This window comes from Lygodium microphyllum, chromosome 4 (genome assembly GCF_053477565.2).
Source record: "Lygodium microphyllum isolate KBCC chromosome 4, Lygodium_microphyllum_v1.1.10, whole genome shotgun sequence".
Classification (NCBI taxonomy): domain Eukaryota; kingdom Viridiplantae; phylum Streptophyta; class Polypodiopsida; order Schizaeales; family Lygodiaceae; genus Lygodium; species Lygodium microphyllum.
Window position 1 is genome coordinate 158,509,516 of NC_141138.1, and position 27,398 is coordinate 158,536,913.

The window sequence follows — 27,398 nt, forward strand, 5'->3', positions numbered from 1 at the left end:
TGAAAAAAATTCCAAATAGAGACACTAGATGTACAATGCACACATGCTAGTAAGCTAGTTGCTCAACTCTATCATAGAGCCAACCTTGTGGTCTTTAATTATAAAAATTGAAGTAGAAATATCAGAATACACATCTTGACCATCCTAGTACTACCTTAGGGCTCTCTTAATCCCAATATTTATATTGGAGTTTTCCTATTGTGATAGCAACATGCTATCATTACATCTTTTGCATCTAATTCATCTTAAATTATATTCTCTACCATTCCTACAAAGCACATCATGTGCATGTAATACATACACACACAATAACAATATATGACAAATGCCTGATGAGAGAAGTGTGTATAGATAAATAAGAATGATATGAGCCTGTGGTCTTCTCATCTCAAGGATTGGAGAAATGGAGCTTTTGAAGCATCTCTGAGAATGTGTTGTATCCAAGACAAATCCTAAACACAAGAGTCGTCCATCTATGATTCAAGAATGATGCCACCCAATTGTGTGGCTGTCTAGACAAAAAAAATACAGCTATGATGGTTGGTTGGTAGAATGGCATACATTCAATTTGTTCAAGCTTGTTTTTTTCACTAAAACTTTCAATTTTCCACCACACTGTTATAGTGACAATTACACAATTACATTGACAAGACAATCTAGAAGCACTATATTCTAACAAAAGGCATTACCTGAACTGCAAATTCAAGCATGGGACTTGCAATTCCATTGGCATATTGTGTTGTTGAAGAAAGGGTCTCCTGCCAATGCACAGGTTCGCAATTGTGAAAAAGGAAGATAATCACATATACACAACACTGCACCCCAGACAAAACATGTTTGATTACCAAAGTGCTAGGGTTTCCTAACTAAGAAAATACAAGATGTTCCTCTTTGTTCTCTTGGATGAGAGTACAAGACTATATAGCACTTGCCACTGTAAAACGTTCCATACTTGCTTGAAGGTGTAGCCTCTTTTGAGTTTGACTTTATATGCTAGACTTGAAAAAGTCTAATTGTTGATCCCCTATAGTCATTCCCTGCCTTAAAAAATATTAGCCATGGATATACACACAAAAGGACTAACATAAGTAAAAGTAGATATTCTGCTAAACGTCGAACAAATTAAACTCCACATTCAAAAACAAGAATGCTCAATTTCAAAATTCAACTTAATCATACCCCGGAAAATTTTCAAATCCTAAAATTCATAAATGAAGGCTTGGCTAATGCTTGAAATCGCCTATAGGGTTTGCTTTCTCAAGCTTGTTCAAGAAGTATACCCCCCCCCCCCTTATTTTGCTGACATTGTCCTGATAATATCAGAATCACCTGAGATCACCAATAACCAAGTAACTAGCATGAGCTTGATCATGATAGATTTACACGTATGTATGAAATGGTAAGCTGTATAAGTTTCCATCAATGATTATGTAAAAGAGTATGACTTACCAAGATCATTGATGCTAAGACAGCACACTCTGTAATACCTTCCATAAGCAGTGCCAAGATCTACATTGTTTGCATATAACACATACAAAGTGAGCCAATGAGAATCAAAGAAGCTACTCTAAAAAATTTGTTAAAATATGAAACGGTAGGTTTAAACTCACTTCCAGTATAATGATGTACGCTAGTCTTTGAAAGCATCCCATAATACTCAATTTCTGACTTTCTCAAAGGTGGGCAATCGTTTGCAATAATGATCAATTTACTTGCATATCAAAAGTGTTTACCGTGTAGCAAAGCAAAGTACCAATCAAGCCCCGCAGTGCAACTTAATAGATATGTACCCTTGCCACCACGCAATGACTTCAATGTAGCTTTATATCCCAGAGTGTACTTTCCGCTCTTCATAACAAGTGCAAGCCTATTGTTAATACTTTCTTACTATGACATTGGATCCCCATTCACACATTGCCTGATAACAATTTTACAACCACTACTAGACAAGAATATTTAGAAGCTTGTATAATAGACTACGCCTTACCATGTCATACATTGATCCTTTAGACATAAGGACTTGGTCGTCCTCCATGTAGCCCTCTTCTTGCTTCCTACAACTAAAATTACAAATCCTCAAAGTTTTGAGCTTCAATTCAAGCATGCACTAGTCATATGCACTCCATTTGCATTTTACTTCCTTGCTACTAGGATACTATTGCTTAAAAGTTCTTCCTACCAGTTGAGTTCTAACTTGTACTCGGACTTAATTTGGATACTCGTGGTGGATAGCTCGCTCTTCATGCTAAGGGACTCATGTGTTTTGCCGTTGCTCCCTGTTCGTGGATATTATTTTCGATCATCACTTACCATTGAACCCGCATTGGAGGTCTAATAGGCTATACCGGCATTCTCAATCCTCCCAAAGCATGCTCTATACAATTACTCGATGCTAACTTGAAGCATCTATTAGCAAATAAATAGAGCTACATCATTGGTAAATTACAAGCTTGATGCTATACCTGTGTTTTCAAACCTTCCAATGTGCAGTCTCTATAGGGTTGCTCCATGCTCATTATTATACCAAACAAAATTATACCAAACATCATGCTCATTATTATACCAAACATAATGCAAGAACTTTCAAGATATTTAGAACTACCATAAACATAAACTAAAAGAAACTTCATAATATAAGCCCATAGCTCACTGTGGATTGCACCTCATAATAGATTGATGACAGACCTCCTTGGGAAGAAGCTTGTAGGCCACCACATTGAAGTTAATGGAGGACAAAGGATGATTACCACATTGAAGTCAATACTCCACCACATTAATTCTAGACGCCTAAACAACCATCTGCTTTCATATAATAAAGCAGTTAGTGTCCCACACAATAGCAACATGATAAAAAGTCATCACGAAATTGATCTTTTAGTTGCAGTAAGGGTCAAGCCTTCATGGATGGCTCCTCAGCAGCATTGAACCAACAATAGGATTCTTCTACAAGAGCTTTTCAAGCTTTCTCTTCTTCTTTAAATTGTTTCAATACTCCCGTCGTGACCAGAGCATACGTGCTAGTACCTCTTAGGAGATGGATAGATTCTCGCAGCTCCTCTCTAAGAAGAAATTGAGGTCTCACTCCTTCAAAGTTGAATCCTCTAGTGTTCTATGCAACCATCCTTGGAATCTGGCAAGTTAGTTGTCCACTTTGTTCCTACCCCAATAGATCTTTCATGGATGACATAGATAACCTGCATGCCTACCCTAAAAAGATCTCCACGAAGAATATGCCAGACCTCTTCTATACATGTGACATCCTTCTTGCTCTTCTTATACAACTGCTCCTCCTTTCAGTGCTTTTGTTGTCCTTTTTTTAAGAAAACCTGTTCTATAAGCATGAGATTTGCTTACTACTTCTTCATCCTTTCTTCTTCCAAATCACTCATATATCACGTGCGTTCATGGCATATTTTATATATCCCTATGTAACCTTTTTTGTGGTTTTTATTTTAACCCTTCTATAACTTCTTACCATAATTTAAAAATCCCTTACTGTAAATTCATTTTTTTAAGAAAATAATTTAGCAAATCCTTATGTAATAAATACAAAACACTATTTTTATCATAAAATTGATCACAACTAGCTCTTGAGGGTTCATAAAAGAGTTTAGCTTGTTAGTGATGATGAAGCTTTGCAAAATATCTTCATGATATATAACATCGAATGGTAGAATTTAAAATTTTATGAATAAAGCTAGGGTTTTGAAAAAATTCCAAATAGAGACACTAGATGTACAATGCACACATGCTAGTAAGCTAGTTGCTCAACTCTATCGTAGAGCCAACCTTGTGGTCTTTAATTATAAAAATTGAAGTAGAAATATCAGAATACACATCTTGACCATCCTAGTACTACCTTAGGGCTCTCTTAATCGCAAGATTTATATTGGAGTTTACCTATTGTGATAGCGACATGCTATCATTACATCTTTTGCATCTAATTCATCTTAAATTATTTTCTCTACCATTCCTACAAAGCACATCATGTGCATGTAATACATACACACACAATAACAATATATGACAAATGCTTGATGAGAGAAGTGTGTATAGATAAATAAGAATGATATGAGCCTGTGGTCTTCTCATCTCAAGGATTGGAGAAATTGAGCTTTTGAAGCATCTCTGAGAATGTGTTGTATCCAAGACAGATCCTAAACACAAGAGTAGTCCATCTATGATTCAAGAATGATGCCACCCAATTGTGTGGCTGTCTAGACAAAAAAACTACAGCTATGATGGTTGGTTGGTAGCATGGCATACATTCAATTTGTTCAAGCTTGTTTTTTTCACTAAAACTTTCAATTTTCCACCACACTATTATAGTGACAATTACACAATTACATTGACAAGACAATCTAGAAGCACTATATTCTAACAGAAGGCATTACCTGAACTACCAATTCAAGCATGGGACTTGCAATTCCATTGGCATATTGTGTTGTTGAAGAAAGGGTCTCCTGCCAATGCACAGGTTCGCAATTGTGAAAAAGGAAGATAATCACATATACACAACACCGCACCCCAGACAAAACATGTTTGATTACCAAAGTGCTCTGGTTTCCTAACTAAGAAAATACAAGATGTTCCTCTTTGTTCTCTTGGATGAGAGTACAAGACTATACAGCACTTGCCATTGTAAAACGTTCCATACTTGCTTGAAGGTGTAGCCTCTTTTGAGATCTACTTTATATGCTAGACTTGAAAAAGTCTAATTGTTGATCCCCCTATGGTCATTCCCTGCCATAAAAAATATTAGCCATGGGATATACACACAAAAGGACTAACATAAGTAAAAGTAGATATTCTGCTAAACGTCCAACAAAATAAACTCCACATTTAAAAACAAGAATGCTCAATTTCAAAATTCAACTTAATCATACCCTGGAAAATTTTCAAATCCTAAAATTCATAAATGAACGCTTGGCTAATGCTTGAAATCGCCTATAGGGTTTGCTTTCTCAAGCTTGTTCAAGAACTATACCCCCCCCCCCCCCCCTATTTTGCTGGCATTGTCCTGATAATATCAGAATCACCTGAGATCATCAATAACCAAGTAACTAACATGAGCTTCAAGAGTATGACTTACCAAGATCATTGATGCTAAGAGAGCACACTCTGTAATACCTTCCATAAGCAGTGCCAAGATCTACATTGTTTGCATATAACACATACAAAGTGAGCCAATGAGAATCAAAGAAGCTACTCTAAAAAATTTGTTAAAATATGAAACGGTAGGTTTAAACTCACTTCCAGTATAATGATGTAATCCAGTCTTTGAAAGCATCCTATAATACTCAATTTGTGACTTTCTCAAAGGTGGGCAATCGTTTGCAATAATGATCAATTTACTTGCATATAAAAAATGTTTACCCTGTAGCAAAGCAAAGTACCAATCAAGCCCCGCAGTGCAACTTAATAGATATGTACCCTTGCCACCACGCAATGACTTCAATGTAGCTTTATATCCCAGAGTGTACTTTCCGCTCTTCATAACAAGTGCAAGCCTATTGTTAATACTTTCTTACTATGACATTGGATCTCATGCCATGGATCCCCATTCACACATTGCATGATAACAATTTTACAACCACTACTAGACAAGAATATTTAGAAGCTTGTATAATAGACTACGCCTTACCATGTCATACATTGATCCTTTAGACATAAGGACTTGGTCGTCCTCCATGTAGCCCTCTTCTTGCTTCCTACAACTAAAATTACAAATCCTCAAAGTTTTGAGCTTCACTTCAAGCATGCACTAGTCATATGCACTCCGCTTGCATTTTACTTCCTTGCTACTAGGATACTATTGCTTAAAAGTTCTTCCTACTAGTTGAGTTCTAACTTGTGCTCGCACTTAATTTGGCTACTCGAGGTGGATAGCTCGCTCTTCATGCTAAGGGACTCATGTGTTTTGCCGTTGCTCCCTATTCGTGGATATTATTTCCAATCATCACTTACCATTGAACCCACATTGGAGGTCTAATAGGCTATACCGGCATTCTCAATCCTCCCAAAGCATGCTCTATACAATTACTCGATGCTAACTTGAAGCATCTATTAGCAAATAAATAGAGCTACATCATTGGTAAATTACAAGCTTGATGCTATACCTGTGTTTTCAAACCTTCCAATGTGGAGTCTCTATAGGGTTGCTCCATGCTCATTATTATACCAAACACCATGCTCATTATTATACCAAACATAATGCAAGAACTTTCAAGATATTTAGAACTACCATAAACATAAACTAAAAGAAACTTCATAATATAAGCCCATAGCTCACTGTGGATTGCACCTCATAATAGATTGATGACAGACCTCCTTGGGAAGAAGCTTGTAGGCCACCACATTGAAGTTAATGGAGGACAAAGGATGATTACCACATTGAAGTCAATACTCCACCACATTAATTCTAGACGCCTAAACAGCCATCTGCTTTCATATAATAAAGCAGTTAGTGTCCCACACAATAGCAACATGATAAAAAGTCATCACGAAATTGATCTTTTAGTTGCAGTAAGGGTCAAGCCTTCATGGATGGCTCCTCAGCAGCATTGAACCAACAATAGGATTCTTCTACAAGAGCTTTTCAAGCTTTCTCTTCTTCTTTAAATTGTTTCAATACTCCCCTCGTAACCAGTGCATACGTGCTAGTACCTCTTAGGAGATGGATAGATTCTCGCGGCTCCCCTCTAAGAAGAAATTGAGGTCTCACTCCTTCAAAGTTGAATCCTCTAGTGTTCTATGCAACCATCCTTGGAATCTGGCAAGTTAGTTGTCCACTTTGTTCCTACCCCAATAGATCTTTCATGGATGACATAGATAACCTGCATGCCTACCCTAAAAAGATCTCCACGAAGAATATGCCAGACCTCTTCTATACATGTGACATCCTTCTTGCTCTTCTTATACAATTGCTCCTCCTTTCAGCGCTTTTGTTGTCTTTTTTTAAAGCAAACCTGTTCTATAAGCATGAGATTTGCTTACTACTTCTTCATCCTTTCTTCTTGCAAATCACTCATATATGACGTGCGTTCATGGCATGTTTTATATATCCCTATGTAACCGTTTTTGTGATTTTCTTTTAAAACCCTTCTATAACTTCTTACCATAATTTATAAACCCCTTGCTGTAAATTCATTTTTTAAAGAAAATAATTTAGCAAATCCTTATGTAATAAATACAAAACACTATTTTTATCATAAAATTGATCACAACTAGCTCTTGAGGGTTCATAAAAGAGTTTAGCTTGTTAGTGATGATGAAGCTTTGCAAAATATCTTCATGATATGTAACATCTAATGGTAGAATTTAAAGTTTTATGACTAAAGCTAGGGTTTTGAAAAAAATTCCAAATAGAGACACTAGATGTACAATGCACACATGCTAGTAATCTAGTTGCTCAACTCTATCGTAGAGCCAACCTTGTGGTCTTTAATTATAAAAATTGAAGTAGAAATATCAGAATACACATCTTGACCATCCTAGTACTACCTTAGGGCTCTCTTAATCGCAATATTTATATTGGAGTTTTCCTATTGTGATAGCAACATGCTATCATTACATCTTTTGCATCTAATTCATGTTAAATTATTTTCCCTACCATTCCTACAAAGCACATCATGTGCATGTAATACATACACACACAATAACAATATATGACAAATGCTTGATGAGAGAAGTGTGTATAGATAAATAAGAATGATATGAGCCTGTGGTCTTCTCATCTCAAGGATTGGAGAAATTGAGCTTTTGAAGCATCTCTGAGAATGTGTTGTATCCAAGATAGATTCTAAACACAAGAGTGGTCCATCTATGATTCAAGAATGATGCCACCCAATTGTGTGGCTGTCTAGACAAAAAAAATACAGCTATGATGGTTGGTTGGTAGCATGGCATACATTCAATTTGTTCAAGCTTGTTTTTTTCACTAAAACTTTCAATTTTCCACCACACTGTTATAGTGACAATTACACAATTACATTGACAAGACAATCTAGAAGCACTATATTCTAACAAAAGGCATTACCTGAACTACCAATTCAAGCATGGGACTTGCAATTCCATTGGCATATTGTGTTGTTGAAGAAAGGGTCTCCTGCCAATGCACAGGTTCGCAATTGTGAAAAAGGAAGATAATCACATATACACAACACTGCACCCCAGACAAAACATGTTTGATTACCAAAGTGCTCTGGTTTCCTAACTAAGAAAATACAAGATGTTCCTCTTTGTTCTCTTGGATGAGAGTACAAGACTATACAGCACTTGCCATTGTAAAACGTTCCATACTTGCTTGAAGCTGTAGCCTCTTTTGAGTTCGACTTTATATGTTAGACTTGAAAAAGTCTAATTGTTGATCCCCGATAGTCATTCCCTGCAATAAAAAATATTAGCCATGGGATATGCACACAAAAGGACTAACATAAGTAAAAGTAGATATTCTGCTAAACGTCCAACAAAATAAACTCCACATTCAAAAACAAGAATGCTCAATTTCAAAATTCAACTTAATCATACCCCAGAAAATTTTCAAATCCTAAAATTCACAAATGAAGGCTTGGCTAATGCTTTAAATCGCCTGTAGGGTTTGCTTTCTCAAGCTTGTTCAAGAAGTATACCCCCCCCCCCCCTATTTTGCTGGTATTGTCCTAGATAATATCAGAATCGCCTGAGATCATCAATAACCAAGTAACTAACATGAGCTTGATCATGATAGATTTACACGTATGTATGAAATGGTAAGCTGTATAAGTTTCCATCAATGATTATGTAAAAGAGTATGACTTACCAAGATCATTGATGCTAAGACAGCACACTCTGTAATACCTTCCATAAGCAGTGCCAAGATCTACATTGTTTGCATATAACACATACAAAGTGAGCCAATGAGAATCAAAGAAGCTACTCTAAAAAATTTGTTAAAATATGAAATGGTAGGTTTAAACTCACTTCCAGTATAATGATGTACGCCAGTCTTTGAAAGCATCCCATAATACTCAATTTCTGACTTTCTCAAAGGTGGGCAATCATTTGCAATAATGATCAATTTACTTGCATATCAAAAGTGTTTACCGTGTAGCAAAGCAAAGTACCAATCAAGCCCTGCAGTGCAACTTAATAGATATGTACCCTTGCCACCACGCAATGACTTCAATGTAGCTTTATATCCCAGAGTGTACTTTCCGCTCTTCATAACAAGTGCAAGCCTATTGTTAATACTTTCTTACTATGACATTGGATCTCATGCCATGGATCCCCATTCACACATTGCCTGATAACAATTTTACAACCACCACTAGACAAGAATATTTAGAAGCTTGTATAATAGACTACGCCTTACCATGTCATACATTGATCCTTTAGACATAAGGACTTGGTCGTCCTCCATGTAGCCCTCTTCTTGCTTCCTACAACTTTAATTACAAATCCTCAAAGTTTTGAGCTTCAGTTCAAGCATGCACTAGTCATATGCACTGCGCTTGCATTTTACTTCCTTGCTACTAGGATACTATTGCTTAAAAGTTCTTCCTACTAGTTGAGTTCTAACTTGTGCTCGGACTTAATTTGGCTACTCGAGGTGGATAGCTCGCTCTTCATGCTAAGGGACTCATGTGTTTTGCCGTTGCTCCCCGTTCGTGGATATTATTTCCAATCATCACTTACCATTGAACCCGCATTGGAGGTCTAATAGGCTATACCAGCATTCTCAATCCTCCCAAAGCATGCTCTATACAATTACTCGATGCTAACTTGAAGCATCTATTAGCAAATAAATAGAGCTATATCATTGGTAAATTACAAGCTTGATGCTATACCTGTGTTTTCAAACCTGCGAATGTGCAGTCTCTATAGGGTTGCTCCATGCTCATTATTATACTAAACATCATGCTCATTATTATACCAAACATAATGCAAGAACTTTCAAGATATTTAGAACTACCATAAACATAAACTAAAAGAAACTTCATAATATAGGCCCATAGCTCACTGTGGATTGCCCCTTATAATAGATTGATGACAGACCTCCTTGGGAAGAAGCTTGTAGGCCACCACATTGAAGTTAATGAAGGACAAAGGATGATTACCACATTGAAGTCAATACTCCACCACATTAATTCTAGACGCCTAAACACCCATCTGCTTTCATATAATAAAGCAGTTAGTGTCCCACACAATAGCAACATGATAAAAAGTCATCACGAAGTTGATCTTTTAGTTGCAGTAAGGGTCAAGCCTTCATGGATGGCTCCTCAGCAGCATTGAACCAACAATAGGATTATTCTAGAAGAGCTTTTCAGGCTTTCTCTTCTTCTTTAAATTGTTTCAATACTCCCCTCGTGACCAGTGCATACGTGCTAGTACCTCTTAGGAGATGGATAGATTCTCGCGGCTCCCCTCTAAGAAGAAATTGAGGTCTCACTCCTTCAAAGCTGAATCCTCTAGTGTTCTATGCAACCATCCTTGGAATCTGGCAAGTTAGATGTCCACTTTGTTCCTACCCCAATAGATGTTTCATGGATGACATAGATAACCTGCATGCCTACCCTAAAAAGATCTCCACGAAGAATATGCCAGACCTCTTCTATACATGTGACATCCTTCTTGCTCTTCTTATACAACTGCTCCTCCTTTCAGCGCTTTTGTTGTCTTTTTTTAAAGCAAACCTGTTCTATAAGCATGAGATTTGCTTACTACTTCTTCATCCTTTCTTCTTACAAATCACTCATATATGACGTGCGTTCATGGCATGTTTTATATATCCCTATGTAATCTTTTTTGTGATTTATTTTTTTTTAAACCCTTCTATAACTTCTTACCATAATTTATAAACCCCTTGCTATAAATTCATTTTTTTAAGAAAAGAATTTAGCAAATCCTTATGTAATAAATACAAAACACTATTTTTATCATAAAATTGATCACAACTAGCTCTTGAGGGTTCATAAAAGAGTTTAGCTTTTTAGTGATGATGAAGCTTTGCAAAATATCTTCATGATATATAACATCTAATGGTAGAATTTAAAGTTTTATGAATAAAGCTAGGGTTTTGAAAAAAATTCCAAATAGAGACACTAGATGTACAATGCACACATGCTAGTAATCTAGTTGCTCAACTCTATCGTAGAGCCAACCTTGTGGTCTTTAATTATAAAAATCGAAGTAGAAATATCAGAATACACATCTTGACCATCCTAGTACTACCTTAGGGCTCTCTTAATCGCAATATTTATATTGGAGTTTTCCTATTGTGATAGCAACATGCTATCATTACATCTTTTGCATCTAATTCATCTTAAATTATTTTCTCTACCATTCCTACAAAGCACATCATGTGCATGTAATACATACACACACAATAACAATATATGACAAATGCTTGATGAGAGAAGTGTGTATAGATAAATAAGAATGATATGAGCCTGTGGTCTTCTCATCTCAAGGATTGGAGAAATTGAGCTTTTGAAGCATCTCTGAGAATGTGTTGTATCCAAGACAGATTCTAAACACAAGAGTGGTCCATCTATGATTCAAGAATGATGCCACCCAATTGTGTGGCTGTCTAGACAAAAAAAATACAGCTATGATGGTTGGTCGGTAGCATGGCATACATTCAATTTGTTCAAGCTTGTTTTTTTCACTAAAACTTTCAATTTTCCACCACACTGTTATAGTGACAATTACACAATTACATTGACAAGACAATCTAGAAGCACTATATTCTAACAAAAGGCATTACCTGAACTGCAAATTCAAGCATGGGACTTGCAATTCCATTGGCATATTGTGTTGTTGAAGAAAGGGTCTCCTGCCAATGCACAGGTTCGCAATTGTGAAAAAGGAAGATAATCACATATACACAACACCGCACCCCAGACAAAACATGTTTGATTACCAAAGTGCTCTGGTTTCCTAACTAAGAAAATACAAGATGTTCCTCTTTGTTCTCTTGGATGACAGTACAAGACTATACAGCACTTGCCATTGTAAAACGTTCCATACTTGCTTGAAGGTGTAGCCTCTTTTGAGTTCGACTTTATATGCTAGACTTGAAAAAGTCTAATTGTTGATCCCCGATAGTCATTTCCTGCCATAAAAAATATTAGCCATGGGATATGCACACAAAAGGACTAACATAAGTAAAAGTAGATATTCTGCTAAACGTCCAACAAAATAAACTCCACATTCAAAAACATGAATGCTCAATTTCAAAATTCAACTTATTCATACCCCGAAAAATTTTCAAATCCTAAAATTCACAAATGAAGGCTTGGCTAATGCTTGAAATCGCCTGTAGGGTTTGCTTTCTCAAGCTTGTTCAAGAAGTATACCCCCCCCCCCTATTTTGCTGGTATTGTCCTAGATAATATCAGAATCACCTGAGATCATCAATAACCAAGTAACTAACATGAGCTTGATCATGATAGATTTACACGTATGTATGAAATGGTAAGCTGTATAAGTTTCCATCAATGATTATGTAAAAGAGTATGACTTACCAAGATCATTGATGCTAAGACAGCACACTCTGTAATACCTTCCATAAGCAGTGCCAAGATCTACATTGTTTGCATATAACACATACAAAGTGAGCCAATGAGAATCAAAGAAGCTACTCTAAAAAATTTGTTAAAATATGAAACGGTAGGTTTAAACTCACTTCCAGTATAATGATGTACGCCAGTCTTTGAAAGCATCCCATAATACTCAATTTCTGACTTTCTCAAAGGTGGGCAATCGTTTGCAATAATGATCAATTTACTTGCATATCAAGAGTGTTTACCGTGTAGCAAAGCAAAGTACCAATCAAGCCCCATAGTGCAACTTAATAGATATGTACCCTTGCCACCATGCAATGACTTCAATGTAGCTTTATATCCCAGAGTGTACTTTCCGCTCTTCATAACAAGTGCAAGCCTATTGTTAATACTTTCTTACTATGACATTGGATCTCATGCCATGGATCCCCATTCACACATTGCCTGATACCAATTTTACAACCACCACTAGACAAGAATATTTAGAAGCTTGTATAATAGACTACGCCTTACCATGTCATACATTGATCCTTTAGACATAAGGACTTGGTCGTCCTCCATGTAGCCCTCTTCTTGCTTCCTACAACTAAAATTACAAATCCTCAAAGTTTTGAGCTTCAGTTCAAGCATGCACTAGTCATATGCACTCCCCTTGCATTTTACTTCCTTGTTACTAGGATACTATTGCTTAAAAGTTCTTACTACTAGTTGAGTTCTAACTTGTGCTCGGACTTAATTTGGCTAGTCGAGGTGGATAGCTCGCTCTTCATGCTAAGGGACTCATGTGTTTTGACGTTGCTCCCTGTTCGTGGATATTATTTCCAATCATCACTTACCATTGAACCCGCATTGGAGGTCTAATAGGCTATACCGGCATTCTCAATCCTCCCAAAGCATGCTCTATACAATTACTCGATGCTAACTTGAAGCATCTATTAGCAAATAAATAGAGCTACATCATTGGTAAATTACAAGCTTGATGCTATACGTGTGTTTTCAAACCTGCGAATGTGCAGTCTCTATAGGGTTGCTCCATGCGCATTATTATACCAAACAAAATTATAACAAACATCATGCTCATTATTATACCAAACATAATGCAAGAACTTTCAAGATATTTAGAACTACCATAAACATAAACTAAAAGAAACTTCATTATATAAGCCCATAGCTCACTGTGGATTGCACCTCATAATAGATTGATGATAGACCTCCTTGGGAAGAAGCTTGTAGGCCACCACATTGAAGTTAATGGAGGACAAAGGATGATTACCACATTGAAGTCAATACTCCACCACATTAATTCTAGATGCCTAAACAACCATCTGCTTTCATATAATAAAGTAGTTAATGTCCCACACAATAGCAACATGATAAAATGTCATCACGAAATTGATCTTTTAGTTGCAGTAAGGGTCAAGCCTTCATGGATGGCTCCTCAACAGCATTGAACCAACAATAGGATTCTTCTAGAAGAGCTTTTCAAGCTTTCTCTTCTTCTTTAAATTGTTTCAATACTCCCCTCGTGACCTGAGCATACGTGCTAGTACCTCTTAGGAGATGGATAGATTCTCGCAGCTCCCCTCTAAGAAGAAATTGAGGTCTCACTCCTTCAAAGTTGAACCCTCTAGTGTTCTATGCAACCATCCTTGGAATCTGGCAAGTTAGTTGTCCACTTTGTTCCTACCCCAATAGATCTTTCATGGATGACATAGATAACCTGCATGCCTACCCTAAAAAGATCTCCACGAAGAATATGCCAGACCTCTTCTATACTTGTGACATCCTTCTTGCTCTTCTTATACAACTGCTCCTCCTTTCAGTGCTTTTGTTGTCTTTTTTTAAAGCAAACCTGTTCTATAAGCATGAGATTTGCTTACTACTTCATCCTTTCTTCTTGCAAATCACTCATATATGACGTGCGTTCATGGCATGTTTTATATATCCCTATGTAATCTTTTTTGTGATTTATTTTTTTTTAAACCCTTCTATGACTTCTTACCATAATTTATAAACCCCTTGCTATAAATTCATTTTTTTAAGAAAAGAATTTAGCAAATCCTTATGTAATAAATACAAAACACTATTTTTATCATAAAATTGATCACAACTAGCTCTTGAGGGTTCATAAAAGAGTTTAGCTTTTTAGTGATGATGAAGCTTTGCAAAATATATTCATGATATATAACATCTAATGGTAGAATTTAAAGTTTTATGAATAAAGCTAGGGTTTTGAAAAAAATTCCAAATAGAGACACTAGATGTACAATGCACACATGCTAGTAATCTAGTTGCTCAACTCTATCGTAGAGCCAACCTTGTGGTCTTTAATTATAAAAATTGAAGTAGAAATATCAGAATACACATCTTGACCATCCTAGTACTACCTTAGGGCTCTCTTAATCGGAATATTTATATTGGAGTTTTCCTATTGTGATAGCAACATGCTATCATTACATCTTTTGCATCTAATTCATCTTAAATTATTTTCTCTACCATTCCCACAAAGCACATCATGTGCATGTAATACATACACACACAATAACAATATATGACAAATGCTTGATGAGAGAAGTGTGTATAGATAAATAAGAATGATATGAGCATGTGGTCTTCTCATCTCAAGGATTGGAGAAATTGAGCTTTTGAAGCATCTCTGAGAGTGTGTTGTATCCAAGACAGATCCTAAACACAAGGGTAGTCCATCTATGATTCAAGAATGATGCCACCCAATTGTGTGGCTGTCTAGACAAAAAAAATACAGCTATGATGGTTGGTTGGTAGCATGGCATACATTCAATTTGTTCAAGCTTGTTTTTTTCACTAAAACTTTCAATTTTCCACCACACTGTTATAGTGACAATTACACAATTACATTGACAAGACAATCTAGAAGCACTATATTCTAACAAAAGGCATTACCTGAACTGCAAATTCAAGCATGGGACTTGCAATTCCATTGGCATATTGTGTTGTTGAAGAAAGGGTCTCCTGCCAATGCATAGGTTCGCAATTGTGAAAAAGGAAGATAATCACATATACACAACACTGCACCCAAACAAAACATGTTTGATTACCAAAGTGCTCTCGTTTCCTAACTAAGAAAATACAATATGTTCCTCTTTGTTCTTTTGGATGAGAGTACAAGACTATACAGCACTTGCCATTGTAAAACGTTGCATACTTGCTTGAAGGTGTAGCCTCTTTTGAGATCTACTTTATATGCTAGACTTGAAAAAGTCTAATTGTTGATCCCCTATGGTCATTCCCTGCCATAAAAAATATTAGCCATGGGATATACACACAAAAGGACTAACATAAGTAAAAGTAGATATTCTGCTAAACGTCGAACAAATTAAACTCCACATTCAAAAACAAGAATGCTCAATTTCAAAATTCAACTTAACCATACCCCGAAAAATTTTCAAATCCTAAAATTCACAAATGAAGGCTTGCCTAATGCTTGAAATCGCCTCTAGGGTTTGCTTTCTCAAGCTTGTTCAAGAAGTATACCCCCCCCCCCCCCCCCCCTATTTTGCTGGTATTGTCCTAGATAATATCAAAATCACCTGAGATCATCAATAACCAAGTAACTAACATGAGCTTGATCATGATAGATTTACACGTATGTATGAAATGGTAAGCTGTATAAGTTTCCATCAATGATTATGTAAAAGAGTATGACTTACCAAGATCATTGATGCTAAGACAGCACACTCTGTAATACCTTCCATAAGCAGTGCCAAGATCTACATTGTTTTCATATAACACATACAAAGTGAGCCAATGAGAATCAAAGAAGCTACTCTAAAAAATTTGTTAAAATATGAAACGGTAGGTTTAAACTCACTTCCAGTATAATGATGTACGCCAGTCTTTGAAAGCATCCCAAAATACTCAATTTTTGACTTTCTCAAAGTTGGGCAATCGTTTGCAATAATGATCAATTTACTTGCATATCAAAAGTGTTTACCCTGTAGCAAAGCAAAGTACCAATCAAGCCCCGCAGTGCAACTTAATAGATATGTACCCTTGCCACCACGCAATGACTTCAATGTAGCTTTATATGCCAGAGTGTACTTTCCGCTCTTCATAACAAGTGCAAGCCTATTGTTAATACTTTCTTACTATGACATTGGATCTCATGCCATGGATCCCCATTCACACATTGCATGATAACAATTTTACAACCACCACTAGACAAGAATATTTAGAAGCTTGTATAATAGACTATGCCTTACCATGTCATACATTGATCCTTTAGACATAAGGACTTGGTCATCCTCCATGTAGCCCTCTTCTTGCTTCCTACAACTAAAATTACAAATCCTCAAAGTTTTGAGCTTCAGTTCAAGCATGCACTAGTCATATGCACTCCACTTGCATTTTACTTCCTTGCTACTAGGATACTATTGCTTAAAAGTTCTTCCTACTAGTTGAGTTCTAACTTGTGCTCGGACTTAATTTGGCTACTTGAGGTGGATAGCTCGCTCTTCATGCTAAGGGACTCATGTGTTTTTCCATTGCTCCCTGTTCGTGGATATTATTTCCAATCATCACTTACTATTGAACCCGCATTGGAGGTCTAATAGGCTATACCGGCATTCTCAATCCTCCCAAAGCATGCTCTATACAATTACTCGATGCTAACTTGAAGCATCTATTAGCAAATAAATAGAGCTACATCATTGGTAAATTACAAGCTTGATGCTATACCTGTGTTTTCAAACCTTCCAATGTGCAGTCTCTATAGGGTTGCTCCATGCTCATTATTATACCAAACAAAATTATACCAAACATCATGCTCATTATTATACCAAACATAATGCAAGAACTTTCAAGATATTTAGAACTACCATAAACATAAACTAAAAGAAACTTCATAATATAAGCCCATAGCTCACTGTGGATTGCACCTCATAATAGATTGATGACAGACCTCCTTGGGAAGAAGCTTGTAGGCCACCACATTGAAGTTAATGGAGGACAAAGGATGATTACCACATTGAAGTCAATACTCCACCACATTAATTCTAGACGCCTAAACAACCATCTGCTTTCATATAATAAAGCAGTTAGTGTCCCACACAATAGCAACATGATAAAAAGTCATCACGAAATTGATCTTTTAGTTGCAGTAAGGGTCAAGCCTTCATGGATGGCTCCTCAGCAGCATTGAACCAACAATAGGATTCTTCTACAAGAGCTTTTCAAGCTTTCTCTTCTTCTTTAAATTGTTTCAATACTCCCGTCGTGACCAGAGCATACGTGCTAGTACCTCTGAGGAGATGGATAGATTCTCGCAGCTCTTCTCTAAGAAGAAATTGAGGTCTCACTCCTTCAAAGTTGAATCCTCTAGTGTTCTATGCAACCATCCTTGGAATCTGGCAAGTTAGTTGTCCACTTTGTTCCTACCCCAATAGATCTTTCATGGATGACATAGATAACCTGCATGCCTACCCTAAAAAGATCTCCACGAAGAATATGCCAGACCTCTTCTATACATGTGACATCCTTCTTGCTCTTCTTTTACAACTGCTCCTCCTTTCAGCGCTTTTGTTGTCTTTTTTTAAAGCAAACCTGTTCTATAAGCATGAGATTTGCTTACTACTTCTTCATCCTTTCTTCTTCCAAATCACTCATATATGACGTGCATTCATGGCATATTTTATATATCCCTATGTAACCTTTTTTGTGATTTTTTTTATAAAAACCCTTCTATAACTTCTTACCATAATTTATAAACCCCTTGCTATAAATTCATTTTTTAAAGAAAAGAATTTAGCAAATCCTTATGTAATAAATACAAAACACTATTTTTATCATAAAATTGATCACAACTAGCTCTTGAGGGTTCATAAAAGAGTTTAGCTTTTTAGTGATGATGAAGCTTTGCAAAATATCTTCATGATATATAACATCTAATGGTAGAATTTAAAATTTTATGAATAAAGCTAGGGTTTTGAAAAATTTTCCAAATAGAGATACTAGATGTACAATGCACACATGCTAGTAAGCTAGTTGCTCAACTCTATCGTAGATCCAACCTTGTGGTCTTCAATTATAAAAATTGAAGTAGAAATATCAGAATACACATCTTGACCATCCTAGTACTACCTTAGGGCTCTCTTAATCGCAATATTTATATTGGAGTTTTCCTATTGTGATAGCAACATGCTATCATTACATCTTTTGCATCTAATTCATCTTAAATTATTGTCTCTACCATTCCTACAAAGCACATCATGTGCATGTAATACATACACACAAAATAACAATATATGACAAATGCTTGATGAGAGAAGTGTGTATAGATAAATAAGAATGATATGAGCCTGTGGTCTTCTCATCTCAAGGATTGGAGAAATTGAGCTTTTGAAGCATCTCTCAGAATGTGTTGTATCCAAGACAAATCCTAAACACAAGAGTAGTCCATCTATGATTCAAGAATGATGCCACCCAATTGTGTGGCTGTCTAGACAAAAAAAATACAACTATGATGGTTGGTTGGTAGCATGGCATACATTCAATTTGTTCAAGCTTGTTTTTTTCACTAAAACTTTCAATTTTCCACCACACTGTTATAGTGACAATTACACAATTACATTGACAAGACAATCTAGAAGCACTATATTCTAACAAAAGGCATTACCTGAACTGCAAATTCAAGCATGGGACTTGCAATTCCATTGGCATATTGTGTTGTTGAAGAAAGGGTCTCCTGCCAATGCATAGGTTCGCAATTGTGAAAAAGGAAGATAATCACATATACACAACACTGCACCCAGACAAAACATGTTTGATTACCAAAGTGCTCTCGTTTCCTAACTAAGAAAATACAATATGTTCCTCTTTGTTCTCTTGGATGAGAGTACAAGACTATACAGCACTTGCCATTGTAAAACGTTCCATACTTGCTTGAAGGTGTAGCCTCTTTTGAGATCTACTTTATATGCTAGACTTGAAAAAGTCTAATTGTTGATCCCCTATGGTCATTCCCTGCCATAAAAAATATTAGCCATGGGATATACACACAAAAGGACTAACATAAGTAAAAGTAGATATTCTGCTAAACGTCCAACAAAATAAACTCCACATTCAAAAACAAGAATGCTCAATTTCAAAATTCAACTTAATCATACCCTGGAAAATTTTCAAATCCTAAAATTCATAAATGAAGGCTTGGCTAATGCTTGAAATCGCCTGTAGGGTTTGCTTTCTCAAGCTTGTTCAAGAAGTATACCCCCCCCCCCCCCCCTATTTTGCTGGCATTGTCCTGATAATATCAGAATCACCTGAGATCATCAATAACCAAGTAACTAACATGAGCTTGATCATGATAGATTTACACGTATGTATGAAATGGTAAGCTGTATAAGTTTCCATCAATGATTATGTAAAAGAGTATGACTTACCAAGATCATTGATGCTAAGACAGCACAGTCTGTAATACCTTCCATAAGCAGTGCCAAGATCTACATTGTTTGCATATAACACATACAAAGTGAGCCAATGAGAATCAAAGAAGCTACTCTAAAAAATTTGTTAAAATATGAAACGGTAGGTTTAAACTCACTTCCAGTATAATGATGTACGCCAGTCTTTGAAAGCATCCCAAAATACTCAATTTTTGACTTTCTCAAAGGTGGGCAATCGTTTGCAATAATGATCAATTTACTTGCATATCAAAAGTGTTTACCCTGTAGCAAAGCAAAGTACCAATCAAGCCCCGCAGTGCAACTTAATAGATATGTACCCTTGCCACCACGCAATGACTTCAATGTAGCTTTATATCCCAGAGTGTACTTTCCGCTCTTCATAACAAGTGCAAGCCTATTGTTAAGACTTTCTTACTATGACATTGGATCCCCATTCACACATTGCCTGATAACAATTTTACAACCACTACTAGACAAGAATATTTAGAAGCTTGTATAATAGACTACGCCTTACCATGTCATACATTGATCCTTTAGACATAAGGACTTGGTCGTCCTCCATGTAGCCCTCTTCTTGCTTCCTACAACTAAAATTACAAATCCTCAAAGTTTTGAGCTTCACTTCAAGCATGCACTAGTCATATGCACTCCATTTGCATTTTACTTCCTTGCTACTAGGATACTATTGCTTAAAAGTTCTTCCTACCAGTTGAGTTCTAACTTGTACTCGGACTTAATTTGGATACTCGAGGTGGATAGCTCGCTCTTCATGCTAAGGGACTCATGTGTTTTGCCGTTGCTCCCTGTTCGTGGATATTATTTTCGATCATCACTTACCATTGAACCCGCATTGGAGGTCTAATAGGCTATATCGGCATTCTCAATCCTCCCAAAGCATGCTCTATACAATTACTCAATGCTAACTTGAAGCATCTATTAGCAAATAAATAGAGCTACATCATTGGTAAATTACAAGCTTGATGCTATACCTGTGTTTTCAAACCTTCCAATGTGCAGTCTCTATAGGGTTGCTCCATGCTCATTATTATACCAAACAAAATTATACCAAACATCATGCTCATTATTATACCAAACATAATGCAAGAACTTTCAAGATATTTAGAACTACCATAAACATAAACTAAAAGAAACTTCATAATATAAGCCCATAGCTCACTGTGGATTGCACCTCATAATAGATTGATGACAGACCTCCTTGGGAAGAAGCTTGTAGGCCACCACATTGAAGTTAATGGAGGACAAAGGATGATTACCACATTGAAGTCAATACTCCACCACATTAATTCTAGACGCCTAAACAACCATCTGCTTTCATATAATAAAGCAGTTAGTGTCCCACACAATAGCAACATGATAAAAAGTCATCACGAAATTGATCTTTTAGTTGCAGTAAGGGTCAAGCCTTCATGGATGGCTCCTCAGCAGCATTGAACCAACAATAGGATTCTTCTAGAAGAGCTTTTCAAGCTTTCTCTTCTTCTTTAAATTGTTTCAATACTCCCCTCGTGACCAGAGCATACGTGCTAGTACCTCTGAGGAGATGGATAGATTCTCGCAGCTCTTCTCTAAGAAGAAATTGAGGTCTCACTCCTTCAAAATGTAATCCTCTAGTGTTCTATGCAACCATGCTTGGAATCTGGCAAGTTAGTTGTCCACTTTGTTCCTACCCCAATAGATCTTTCATGGATGACATAGATAACATGCATGCCTACCCTAAAAAGATCTCCACGAAGAATATGCCAGACCTCTTTTATACATGTGACATCCTTCTTGCTCTTCTTATACAACTGCTCCTCCTTTCAGCGCTTTTGTTGTCTTTTTTTAAAGCAAACCTGTTCTATAAGCATGAGATTTGCTTACTACTTCTTCATCCTTTCTTCTTCCAAATCACTGATCTATGAAGCTTGCTTTTAATGATAAACTATAGTTCTTGTGGTATTAACCAATGGAATACATGCTATAGAAGACTCCCATGGTCAATAACATCAAAAACAGAATGGGATGGATTCCTGTTGTAGACACAATGACCTATAAAAATACTTCTCCCCTTCATTCCTTCATGGTTTGAGACTCCATGATCTTCTCCACTCCTGCTAGCTCTCTCAGCATCATAGAGAATCTCCCCTCTTTCTTTTCATTGCAGTCCCAAAAGGAGTTTTCATTGTAGCAAGATTTGTATTAAATTCACCTTTAAAAGAAAAAGATCAATACCATCCCTCTTCCATTTAGACATTGTTGATTCCCTTCAGCTTTCTCGTGCCTAACACATGAACCTATTACTGACTTTCTCTTGCAGCTACCTATTATAATGATGAAAGAGTTAAAACACACTCAAATGCTTCATACAGCTCACAAAAGGATTCTACCCATGAGACTAGTCAGTACCAAAGAGAGTATCATGTCTACTAATCGTTTGAATGCATTCGTAGCATGACTGTGAGCAGAGAATTCCAGAAAAGCATAACCTGATTTTGACACTCCATTTATTCTCAGCGTATTTTGACCACTTCGACAATCTGAAACATTGGCCTCACATCATCCTGTAATGCATTCACAAGATGATTGTGAGAGCAGAGAATTCCAAAAAAGCATACCTCTATATCCACGTTGTCACAAACACCTCAAGTCTCCTCATCTGCCTTTCTCCATCTGGCCTCTACTCAGGTAAGGTATCTTCCTCCTCTCCCTCTCCCTCTTCCTCCTCCTTAGCATCATCTTCTTCATCTCGATCATCTTGAGTCCTCTACATCATGGAAACTACTTTGATCCTCTTCTGTTTGTGATCTCGGCGTCCTCCCCTCACAGCGCAAGTTTTGCGCAATTTCAAACCTCCAATTTTGACCATTTAAAATAGTGTCCTCTACCTAAATCTTGCTCAAATTTGCCTCCTCTCTCTTTCTGTTTTTTACTTTTTTTGAATTGGCCTCACTCCTCCAGAGCCCCTATTCACATACCAATAATCTATATATATGCAAGCAAGCTCATACATACCAAAAACAAGCATATATACACATATGTATGTATGTATATATGTATCAGGCACACGATGTTCACTAAGGAAAAGATGAATGCATTCGAACAAGTTTGTAAAAAAGTTGCAATTAGTGCATCTTCCCCTTCGCATGGAAGTAACTTGTGAAGTAGGGGTATATGAAGCCCCAATGTGTATGCTTAGAAACAATGTGCAGTTAAGTGCTTGTGACCCTTTAATCCTAGTGAACTACATGAGTTAATGATCAATAAAACTTTACATTATCCTCTTATTGCTTAGCCTTGTGCATCGAGCTTGCTTTGAGCCTATACACATGACCAAATATCGGCATACAAGTTTGTATGCATTATGGAAATTCAAAACCAAAACAAGGTTTAAGCTCCTTACTTATTGGAGATCGAGTTCTTTTTCAATGATTAAAACTCAAATGCCACTATCACATAAACAAAAAGTCCAAAATCCTAGCCATCCTATGTAAACTTAGGAATTTTTTAGGTTTAGCAGAAGCACATAACAATACCTTCTCAGTGCACATGGCGATTGCTTCGAGTGAGTAAGGTTGTTTGGGTATGAAAAAGTTACATATTCAATATTATAAGAATTGGCCTTATTTCACTGACTCAAAGAGAAAGAGTTTCCAAAACATGCATACATGTGTTCTAGACAAAGGAATTTTACCATTACTCTTAGCCCCCTCAAGTGTGCATGCATACAAATACAATTAGACTTCCCGATACTCCTTGTGCACCCTCCAACAAGACCAATCAAGATGTGGTGTCCAATTTTGGACCTTGCCTATATCATTTCTTTTGTGTGTGTGTGTGTGTGTGTGTGTGTGTGTGTGTGTGTGTGTGTGTGTGTGTGTGTGTGTGTGTGTGTGTGTGTGTGTGTGTGTGTGTGTGTGTGTGTGTGTGTGTGTGTGTGTGTGTAGACATATAGATAATAGAGAAAGAGAGATTCCATATGGAGATGCAAACAGGTCCAAATTTATTTTTGAGTAACTTGATTTGTGATGGATTCTCTTGCGGGGATGCTCCTACAAATTAATGAGGGCTCCATATAACATGGGTGTGGGCTCACTGCATAAGGTAATGCATCTAAGGTCTCTTGATTAATAGCACTCCATAAGAAAATTTTTTCTCAAAGCTTTTGCATGACAAAAAAGCATGTGTATTGTGCTTGCTTCAAAACCATTTTAGTGACTTCCATTAGACCATGGGTTATGAAGTTTGGATGCAATGTGTAAAAAAATAACTTCCTATACATTAACATAATTGGGATAGTAAGAGCACATCAACACATCAACATTCTATATATTTTACACTCTTTGAGATTATCTTTACTTGTTGGAAGCTATCTTAGTATTGGCCCTCACTAGTGTAGCTTATTTTTGTCATTGATGCTATTAACCCTTTATATAAGATATTCAGCTCTTGTTTGAACAAAGTTACAAACAAAAACAGATGCATGAGAATCATTTGCTTGTAATTGATTAGAAGCAGAATCGCTTTCGTGTGGCTTCCTCAAAAGAGTTTCACCCTCATCTTGAGATATCTCCACTTCTTTGACAGGTTTGTTAATGTCATGCTCATTAGAAAGTTTTGAAGGTTTACAAAACCCTTGTTTCTAATCCAAGAGCTATTTTCAAACTCTTTTTTATTTAATTATGTAAATTAACTTCTCTTTGTGTGTGTGTGTGTGTGTGTGTGTGTGTGTGTGTGTGTGTGTGTGTGTGTGTGTGTGTGTGTGTGTGTGTGTGTGTGAGCATGCATGTATGTATGGATATGCATATGTGTGTAGATGTATATATATGTTCATATATAAAGAAAGTGCATTTATATATATGTGTATGTATGTACATGTATGAAGAAATTGGATGTTATGTTAAAGATAAAGACAAAATATAAGGTTTTTACAATAGTTATTATTAGGAAGCTTAGCATGTGTCTTATGATAGTAGGGTAATACCACTTTTGAAGGCATGTGTTACAAAATCATGTCGTTACTGACTTACATGGCTACTTACTAATTATGTGTCCCTTGCATCTTAAATTGGAGTGTTCTCAAAATTACTCTTTTATACCTCCTAAGAAGAGAAAAGAATGCCATCAACTATTCATGGTCATACTCTTTTAAGCCTAGTTTCACACACACACACACACACACACACACATATACAGGAATGAGAAAAAGAAAACAAATCAAACTATCATGTTACATGCATAATCTATCTATTAATAATAAAAGAAGTATAAACAATCTTGATAGTTGCCTTTAGAAGAAGGAAGATTCGTTCCATCTTTTTCACATCTTTGTGTGTGTGAGAGAGAGAGAGAGAGAGCATGCATCTCTCATGCAGCTCCACAAAATAATGTAACAATCACTCTTTATCTTCTTTTAGGTTGGCTTTACAAAAGCTAAGTTCAAGTGCTTGACCACTTTAGAGAATGTCTCTTCAATGTTAGGTATTTTCACCCATGAGTCACCCATCCTCCGCCTCTTGTATGAGAGAGAGAGAGAGAGAGAGAGAGAGAGAGAGAGAGAGAGAGAGAGAGAGAGAGAGAGAGAGAGAGAGAGAGAGAGAGCATAATACCCTAAAGATTAGGGATACTATATTTACTTGTTAAGGTTCATCATATAGCCCTTTTGTTAAAGATCTAGGCCAGTTTTATGATTTAATAATACATTTTTGTAAAAAAATTGCATGTTCAATATAAAGACCCCTTTTGTGAATAGATTTATTGCTTTTAAAATATTGCCTTCTGTAAATGTACTTATGTAAGCCTATGTATTTTTATATTCCCTTGTTTTGAATTCACGTTACACACATTTTTATACATAGTGACCCCCCCCCCCCCCCCCCCCCGGCGCGCCCCCGAGGTATAATACTAAAACCATCAACAGATCATTCCACTCAAGTTGTATTTCATATAGTGAGTGGTCAATGATTTTACAAAGCTAGTTGTCAATGCATGGGGAGAAACCAATATCATACATTACATGATATACCTTCAACTCCACTACTTGCATATTCTTTAATATTTGGATATGTTGATGCTTCAAATCTAATGTCAATGCTCCATACCTTTGTAGCACATATTATATGCTCATGAATTATATTTTTTGGAAAAATATGGGTCTCTGGAAATGTGGATCACCCTAGGTATGAGAAAGCCTTATTACTGGGCTTGCGGTACATATTTCAAGAACACTTGTTATGGAGGTGGTCACATAAAGAAAAGCTACCTTATAGAAATTTTCGATTGGTTTTATAGACATATCTTCGCTCACTCCATCACATTGGAGAATGCTAAGAGGCTACCACATTAGCTAAATCTCTCAGGCAACAAATCCATGTGTGTAATAAGAAAAAGTGGAAAAACACATCTGCACTGAATACACATGCATCATGGTGCATGACAAGGCAAAGGAAAGGGTCAAAATGGGCACGTATGTAAAACCATGTGTGAACTTCCCTTAAACCCTAATACTAGGTTTCATATAGATAGAGCTCTTTTAGTTTATTTTCTATTTCATACTTCTATTGGTGTCTTCTCTTCTAATCCACCTCATAGCCCACACCAAGCAATGTTTGCAATGATATGTACTACCAAGCCAAGGCCAAGGATAAGTTTTCACTTCTCCACCATGGCAAGGAACCAAGATTCCCAATTTGAGTCCCACTAATAGAATGACTCCAATAGCAACACAACCTCATTATCTCCATGTTCTTTCCCCCTTATTCATCCAAACACTCAAAAACCCTCCCTCAATCACCCTTGGAGACTTTGAAAAGAGCTTGCAAGCAAGAACATTCTTCTGAAGAGGAAGAAGCAAGCAAGGATGTGGAAGGTGACAACAACAAGGCAAAGAACAATGAGGGCAGCATCTCTATGGAAGAGAAAGATGAAAATAATGATGGTGAGGGCAACATTGACGATGACATCAATAGGCCCTAGGACAGAGTAGAATGGTTGGAGACTAGTGGAGATGCAACAAAGGGGCACTCAAGAGGTGGTAAGGGGGGACCCCATGCAACACCCCAAGCTAAAAACAAAGTGAGCTAGATAATTTCCTCCTCCTCCTTCAGTACCCCTCCTCCCCACTCCATAACTAGCCCCTACCAAGTAACACCCACCCCAACCCCAAACCCAAGCCCAACAATCACAAGGATTGCAACCTCAGCAAGGTCTAGTGAGAAGAGTCTTAAGGAAAAGGCTAAAGTGAAGGAAGAACTATCACCTAGTGGCTCTTAGGGAGATCTTTAGGGAGATCTATAAGTACCAGAAGACCATAGACATACTAATTAGAAATGTGCCCTTTATATTCTTAGTAAAGAAAATCCTTCACTCTTACGGATATTAATTTTGTATGCAAGGGATTATAGTGGAGGCTATC

General features: G+C 36.7%; 3 protein-coding genes across 3 annotated transcripts; all 3 read right to left on the reverse strand.

The window, feature by feature from the left end:
- Positions 1 to 1,291: 1,291 nt before the first annotated feature.
- On the reverse strand, positions 1,292 to 2,035 carry LOC148037827 (large ribosomal subunit protein eL30-like). The gene is made up of 5 exons (XM_087677164.1): positions 1,998 to 2,035; positions 1,791 to 1,879; positions 1,613 to 1,712; positions 1,450 to 1,520; positions 1,292 to 1,329 (listed from the first exon to the last, which is right to left on the reverse strand). The coding sequence occupies exons 1-5, from the start codon at positions 2,033 to 2,035 to the stop codon at positions 1,292 to 1,294; spliced, it is 336 nt and encodes a 111-aa protein (XP_087533290.1).
- A 2,966-nt stretch (positions 2,036 to 5,001) lies between these two features.
- On the reverse strand, positions 5,002 to 5,692 carry LOC148037828 (large ribosomal subunit protein eL30-like). Its single transcript, XM_087677165.1, has 5 exons — positions 5,655 to 5,692; positions 5,434 to 5,522; positions 5,256 to 5,355; positions 5,093 to 5,163; positions 5,002 to 5,039 (listed from the first exon to the last, which is right to left on the reverse strand). The coding sequence occupies exons 1-5, from the start codon at positions 5,690 to 5,692 to the stop codon at positions 5,002 to 5,004; spliced, it is 336 nt and encodes a 111-aa protein (XP_087533291.1).
- A 14,113-nt stretch (positions 5,693 to 19,805) lies between these two features.
- On the reverse strand, positions 19,806 to 20,549 carry LOC148037829 (large ribosomal subunit protein eL30-like). The gene is made up of 5 exons (XM_087677167.1): positions 20,512 to 20,549; positions 20,305 to 20,393; positions 20,127 to 20,226; positions 19,964 to 20,034; positions 19,806 to 19,843 (listed from the first exon to the last, which is right to left on the reverse strand). Exons 1-5 carry the CDS (start codon positions 20,547 to 20,549, stop codon positions 19,806 to 19,808), a joined length of 336 nt encoding a protein of 111 aa, XP_087533293.1.
- Positions 20,550 to 27,398: the final 6,849 nt, after the last annotated feature.

Coding starts and splice junctions, on each gene's coding strand:
- LOC148037828 (XM_087677165.1), bottom strand. CDS start 5,692: ATGGAGGACGACCAAGTCCTTATGTCTAAAGGATCAAT. Junction 5,356..5,433: donor GTCATTGCGTGGTGGCAAGG/GTACATATCTAT, acceptor TTTTATATGCAA/GTAAATTGATCATTATTGCA. Junction 5,040..5,092: donor TCTTAGCATCAATGATCTTG/GTAAGTCATACT, acceptor TGATGATCTCAG/GTGATTCTGATATTATCAGG.
- LOC148037829 (XM_087677167.1), bottom strand. CDS start 20,549: ATGGAGGACGACCAAGTCCTTATGTCTAAAGGATCAAT. Junction 20,227..20,304: donor GTCATTGCGTGGTGGCAAGG/GTACATATCTAT, acceptor TTTGATATGCAA/GTAAATTGATCATTATTGCA. Junction 20,035..20,126: donor GGCGTACATCATTATACTGG/AAGTGAGTTTAA, acceptor TGTGTTATATGC/AAACAATGTAGATCTTGGCA.
- LOC148037827 (XM_087677164.1), bottom strand. CDS start 2,035: ATGGAGGACGACCAAGTCCTTATGTCTAAAGGATCAAT. Junction 1,880..1,997: donor CTTATGTCTAAAGGATCAAT/GTATGACATGGT, acceptor ATAGTAAGAAAG/TATTAACAATAGGCTTGCAC. Junction 1,713..1,790: donor GTCATTGCGTGGTGGCAAGG/GTACATATCTAT, acceptor TTTGATATGCAA/GTAAATTGATCATTATTGCA.